This window comes from Pseudonaja textilis, chromosome 6 (genome assembly GCF_049901715.1).
Source record: "Pseudonaja textilis isolate UNSWEBS1 chromosome 6, rPseTex1.2, whole genome shotgun sequence".
NCBI classification, from domain to species: Eukaryota; Metazoa; Chordata; class Lepidosauria; order Squamata; family Elapidae; genus Pseudonaja; species Pseudonaja textilis.
In genome coordinates this window covers 23,219,236-23,225,235 of record NC_141995.1, presented here as the reverse complement: position 1 = coordinate 23,225,235, position 6,000 = coordinate 23,219,236, and the positions used below count along the sequence as shown (strand labels likewise).

Below are 6,000 nucleotides of genomic sequence, written 5' to 3'. Positions count from 1 at the left end.
GAAAAGGTGCATAATATTAAAGGCAAACAAAATAATTTTGGCATCTAAGACAGAGAATTCCATAAGCCACAGCCCGTTGGGAACCAGACCACTGAAGTGGTGGGCAAGCATGCAAAGTTTCATTTGCACATGCATGGGATGTAGGTTGCACGTGCAAAACCATTCCCCCCCTCCCTGAAATTGCCAAAACCACCGGCACCACAGATGGTCTGCGCATTTCAAAAGGTTTGGGGATTCCTGCCATAAACATTTCCCCTTCAGTAAAAATGGAACAATATACTAAATAATAACATAATTGTGTTGTTTTTATACTCATAATTTTAATTTATACTTGTTTTTATACTGTGGAGCTAAACTTTGCTCAGTGGCAATTTCTGCTAGAAGTAATTGACTCTAATGCTCAGACTATCATCTTGAATTGTTGTTCATTACTATTCTCATATATAACATTAACCAGATATTTCTTTCAGGAAAAACAACAGTATTTTATGTATATTTATACTGGACAAGTTTTACTCTTTAAGTGTAAATTAATAGAAACAATAAATAAAATGTTACATGTAAATAAACAAAAGGTTACAATAGTAACAATAACTTTTAGGTCAGTTATTAGATATCTGAAGTTTGAAATGTTCAAATACCTTTTGCCAAATAACATGGTAAACAAAGCAAAGATGAGCAGAAAAATACAAAAAAAATATGATATAACATTTTAACATGACACATGGCAAGAGTCTGCAGATAAACAAACTAAATAAAAGCTCAATAATGCGTTATGACAGAATGTGTCCTGATATATATAGCATGTAACAGGAATGAAATTGATTAATGGAAAGTACACGTGGTTAAACTCTTCTTCTGTTCATATGGTAAATTCATATTAGGGTTTTTAAAAATAATCCTTATTGCTGAATCTGTCATCATGATCTGGTGAACATCCTGGTTGAATTTGCACATTAGGCAAATCCTTGTTCTGTTCATGTAGTAAGTTCAGACAAGGGTTTTTTTTTAATTATTGTTTTTGCTGTTATTGTTGAATCTATCATGATCTGGTGAGCATCGGGGTGAATTTGCGCATTAGGCAAGCCATTTCCCATGGATTAGGGTTACAATCAGCCTGGTTTTGGAGCTCTTAGTAGAAGCCAAGTTATTTTAGGACCCAGCAGCAATCTTTGCCTCTCTCCCTTACACACCGCATCGCTATTCGTGTACAACCGGCCGGGTCATCCCCGTCGCTTGCTCCTTCTGTTGGAGCCCTCGGCGCCTGGCTTCCGAAGCGCTTGCAGGCGCAGGAAAGGAACGAGGGGAAGCCTGTTTCCTCCCCATCCCGAAAAGCAGCCTTCCTTTGCGGAGGGACGCTGGCGGCGGTATAGCTGGCAGAGAAATCTCCCCGGCCCGCTTAGGGCCGCCGGCTGGGTCTGCTCGCGCCTACGCGGGCGCGCCACCGCCGAGGGCGACCGAGGGACTTGGAAAGCTCCGGGTCGGGTCTTTCCTCTCTTTGAGGCGCCAAAGCCTCATTCGCCTCGCCTTCTCCCGCCGTTATCTTAGCGCGGTGCAGCGGTCGGCCGAGACTCCGGCTCGCATTCGGGTCCTCCCTCGGGGGGCGGGGCCGCGGAAAGACCGCGCCGTCCCCACCTCCTTTCTCGGTAGCTCCAAGGAGAGAACGGAATTACTTGCACCGGGGACGCCGCCGGCCGCATCTTCTCCGCTTCGGGCTTAAAACTGGATGGAAGCCGCCCCCGAAGGGGGGCGGGGCGGGAACCTCAGCGGCTAATAACGGAGATCCCTCAGCGGATGCTGCCGCGGCCACCGCCCGCGATCCGTTCTTGCGGCTGCCCGCGGGCTGCGAGATGCTGAGCTGCGGCTCTGAGAAAGCGCGCCCGTGAGTCGAGAGGACGACCTGCCCGTCTCCTGATGGACACGGAGTCCCGGGCACAGCTCGGGGCTGCTGCTGCATCTCGGGGAAAGGGGTCGTGTGAACGCCGAGCCGCGGAGGGACCCAACGCCACTGCCTTCGTATGGGCGGCATGCTGGGCGGGCTACCTACTCGGGGCCGTCTCGTTGGGCAGGGGGCTTAAGAAGAGGCTTTTAGGGGTGTGTTTTTTTTAATTATTATTCTTCCTATCCCGAGTTTCGTTTGGAAAGCCGAGGGGTGTGTGTGTGTGCTAGTGTTAGTGTGTGTGTGTGTGGTGCAGGCGACCACAAGCCCGTCCATGGCCAACCCGCGGCGGTGCATTGAGCTGGAGCATTTCGAGGAGCGAGACAAAAGGCAGCAGCGCTCGGGCTCCCGCCGGGGAGGGGGCAGCTCCACTTGTAGCAGCAGCTCGGGGCCCAAAGGCAACGGACTCATCCCCAGCCCGGCGCACAGCGCCCACTGCAGCTTCTACCGCACGCGCACCCTCCAGGCCCTCAGCTCGGAGAAGAAAGCCAAAAGGGCGCGCTTCTACCGCAACGGGGACAAGTACTTCAAGGGCTTGGTCTATCCCATTTCCAGCGACCGCTTCCGCTCCTTCGACGCCCTCCTGGTCGAGCTCACCCGGTCTCTGTCCGACAACGTCAACCTGCCTCAGGGCGTCCGGGCCATCTATACCGCGGATGGCAGCCGAAAGCTCTCCAGCCTTGAAGAACTGGTGGATGGTAAGTAAGCGAAAGCCTCCGCCTTATTACTTGGCTGCATGGCGGGTCTTCGGACATAAGCGCTGAGCGGTGGGGAAGCCGCTCTCGGGTGGGCGTGTTTAGTGGTGTGTAGCCCAAGCGGCTGTTAAGGGCGTTTTCGCCAGTGGGATTCGCACAGATCTGTCCATATTACCCACAATTCTTAGATGATGTCACCCCGTTTCAGCTGATTCGCATTCTTTCATTTAATCGGACTATTCTAAACAGGGAACCTCCGAGCATATCTGTAGGCGCTGTGAGGAAAATGCGCTGTTTTATTGGGCAGGGGGAACCTTTGAAAATCGAAGTGTGCATATTAGCAGGCTGCTGTCATTGGGCTTTTCCAAAATGTAGATTGGCTTTTGTTTAAAACGTGGTTTGGTATTCCCATCTGCCTGTAAATAGCTTCAGACAGGATTAAAAGGTACCCTGGGTGACATTTGCAAAAAGAGTCGCAATGTTGTGGTAAAAAATATTGATTAGACAAATGTTTAGTCCTTGGTTTTTTTTTAATGCTGTGTCACCTGGCCTATACAATCAATATTTCCAGAGGTTGGAATCAAATATTAGAACTGTGGGATTAATTCCATAATGGATTACTTTGAATTTGTAAATATATTTCTACTAGACCAGCTACAACAGCTCCAAACTGAGATTGGTTATTTCACAGAGAAATGATAATTGCCTGTATAACTAATGCATAAAATTGAAAGTTTCTGGGTTTATTTTCATATCCCTGTTCTGTGGTTGAAAAAAATGATGTGGTTTTCAGATCCTATTTTAAAGATTGAAATGATTAATCTTCCCAAGTGTCTTCCATGGACAAGTATAATGAAAATTGACTTAGTTTTCTAGAACTTTCTGTTTACCTGTTAGTTCAGAGCATTCAGTGTCCATAATACTTCATACATATTAATTTAATGATTAGCTTTACATACCTGTCTTTTTGAAATGTCAATTTGCTATCCATACATACCTCTTACAATAAGCATGCATTCAATGAATTTTTAGATTTCCCCTTTTTTATGAGTATATATGTTTCTGTTGATTGCATGACATGAATCTATTCTAGAATATTGAAGGATTTGCACCTTTATCTTAATGTACAGCAGTGGTTCTCAGTCTTTTCTTCATTAAATACCTTTTCTGGCCATGAATCATGGCCACAGACCCCCAAGATTTAACTCAGGATTTAAATTATAACATTCCTTTAAATCAGGGGTCTCCAACCTTAGCAACTTTAAGACTTGTGGACTTCAAAGCTGGCTGAGGAATTCTGGGAATTGAAGTCCATAAGTCTTAAAGTTGCCAAGGTTGGAGACCCCTGATTTAAGTCTTCACGGACCCCCTATGCCCCCATGCCCCCATACTACAGCTGGGTCATGCCCCCTCCCCATACTACAGGTTGAGAGCCACTGGTTGCTTGGCTGATAACTGATGATTTCATGTACACAATACCTCAGTACAAAGTGTTAAGTGCTATCACATTCAGGGATTACATGGACAAACCACAGTTAGAATTGTTTATTCAAATAAGCAGTGACTTCTTGTCTAATCCCTGTTCCCAAAGATATTTGTGCAAGGCCACCACCTGACTATGTGACCTACTTCAGTGAGTCAAATGAATGGAGAACATTATCCCTGTAATTCTATTACCTCCCGAGGAAGTGCTAAACTGTCATATCTAGCTAAAGGCCAGAGAACTACTGTCTGAAGATCTCTGAACATTGTTATACCTGTTTTTACTGGATGGATTAATGGACCAATTTCAGTGAAGTTTTAAGAATTCTCTAATTGACTTTTTATAAAACTCTTCTCAGAATTATTGCTTAGCAGTTGTAAGGGAATAAAATTAACTAATTCTAGTCCACGTTGTTGTAGTCTTGTAAATCAGTCAAAAGAGGTAAGTTGGAAGCAATAAATCTTGTTTTAAAATGTTCCAAAGGTCCTTTTCCAGGAGACAACTGGACTTTCTTGCTTTGTTTTGTTTTTGAAGACATTTTGCTTCTATCCGAGAAGCTTCTTCATCTCTGGGAGGATAGCGAGGAATGGAATCCTGTCAGAGCTAAAGAAGCTTCTTGGATGAGAAGTGAAATGTGTTCAAAAAACCAACAAGAAAGTCCAGTTGCCTCCTGAAAAAGCACCTTTGGAACAACCATGACCTGGATGACTGAGAATCTCTACAAACTCTCATTTTAAAAAGTTACTATTAAATTAAAAAAAAAAATCAATTGCTACATTAGTTGATCACAAACTCTTAAACATTGTAGCAATTTAAAGACTAGCAGCCTTATTATGATGTAAAGTACCTGAATTATGAGTTACAAATGTATCTATGATTGAGAGAGAGAGAGAGAGAGAGAGAGAAATGTAAGACAGAGAGGCAGCTATCTTATTATGTGACTATTTAGAAAACTGATATGATATGGTATATGATGAACTGATGAACAGAGATACTGTATATGTGTGTGTGTTTGTGGATGTGCATCATACACACATACACATTACCCTGCATACATGATTATAAAAAATAAGTCCTTTGCCATCAGTCATTTGTTTCGTTGTTACTTATTTCTTTAATAATGAAATCTTGCTCTTGCTGTACCTTTGTTCAAAAATGGGTATTTTGAAGTTAATGGCAGGCCCTCTAGCTTATTGAATATTGCTATATTTTTGTTTGGATTTAATTTCTTTTTTTACAAAAATAATAATAGACTATTACCAGCAAAGAATGGCTTAATACCAGTGGGACATGATAATCTCACAGGGCTGCTAGTATGTAATTTATTATTATTGAGTAATCTGCAATTAGATTTATAGTCTAAGAATGGTGAAAATTTAATAATTCAAAAATTATTAAAATAGCTCCTAAGAATAGCACTAGCACTCAGACTTATATGCTGCTTCATAGTTCTTTACAGCCATCTCTAAGCATTTTACAGAGTCAGCATATTGTGCCAAACAAGCTGGGTCCTCATTGTGTAGCGTATGATGTAGGAAGTTCCAAGAATGTAGGAAGTTCCAAGCAAGGTGTTTTTTTAAATTAGGATGTTCAGGTACAATAAAGTTAAAATTCTCAAATATAGAGGGAGTCCTTTAGGTATTGCTCTGAGGGCTCCAAATACAGTTGATAATAACAGTGGATTTCTTTTTCTATAAGTGCTCAATTTTCATCTGCATGTTCCAGGATTCACTATTATTAAGAGCAGAAATATGAATCCATAACTCTATAGATTGTATGTTTAGGCCCTGTAATAAATGGTCAAAGATGACATTAAGACAGAGCTGGCACCTTTGGTTTCTTCTTGTCCATAATGGGTTCTCTTGGGTCAGAATGTGGGCTGT

The 6,000-nt window shown here is 43.0% G+C and overlaps 1 protein-coding gene across 6 annotated transcripts in view; it reads left to right on the top strand.

The window, feature by feature from the left end:
• Positions 1–1,247: 1,247 nt before the first annotated feature.
• Positions 1,248–6,000, top strand: part of DCLK2 (doublecortin like kinase 2) — a 78,051-nt gene continuing 73,298 nt past the window's right edge. For 4 of the 6 annotated variants that reach the window (XR_015744098.1, XM_087936055.1, XM_087936057.1 and 1 more), the window contains exon 1: positions 1,646–2,637. Coding sequence is in view for 4 of the 6 variants with exons in the window: in XM_087936055.1 (XP_087792181.1) it covers positions 2,214–2,637 (424 nt within the window). In the remaining 2 variants the exon portion in view is untranslated. Of the gene's footprint in view, positions 2,638–6,000 lie in introns of all 6 variants that reach the window. The other 2 variants (XM_026698136.2, XR_015744099.1) reach the window with 2 other exon arrangements.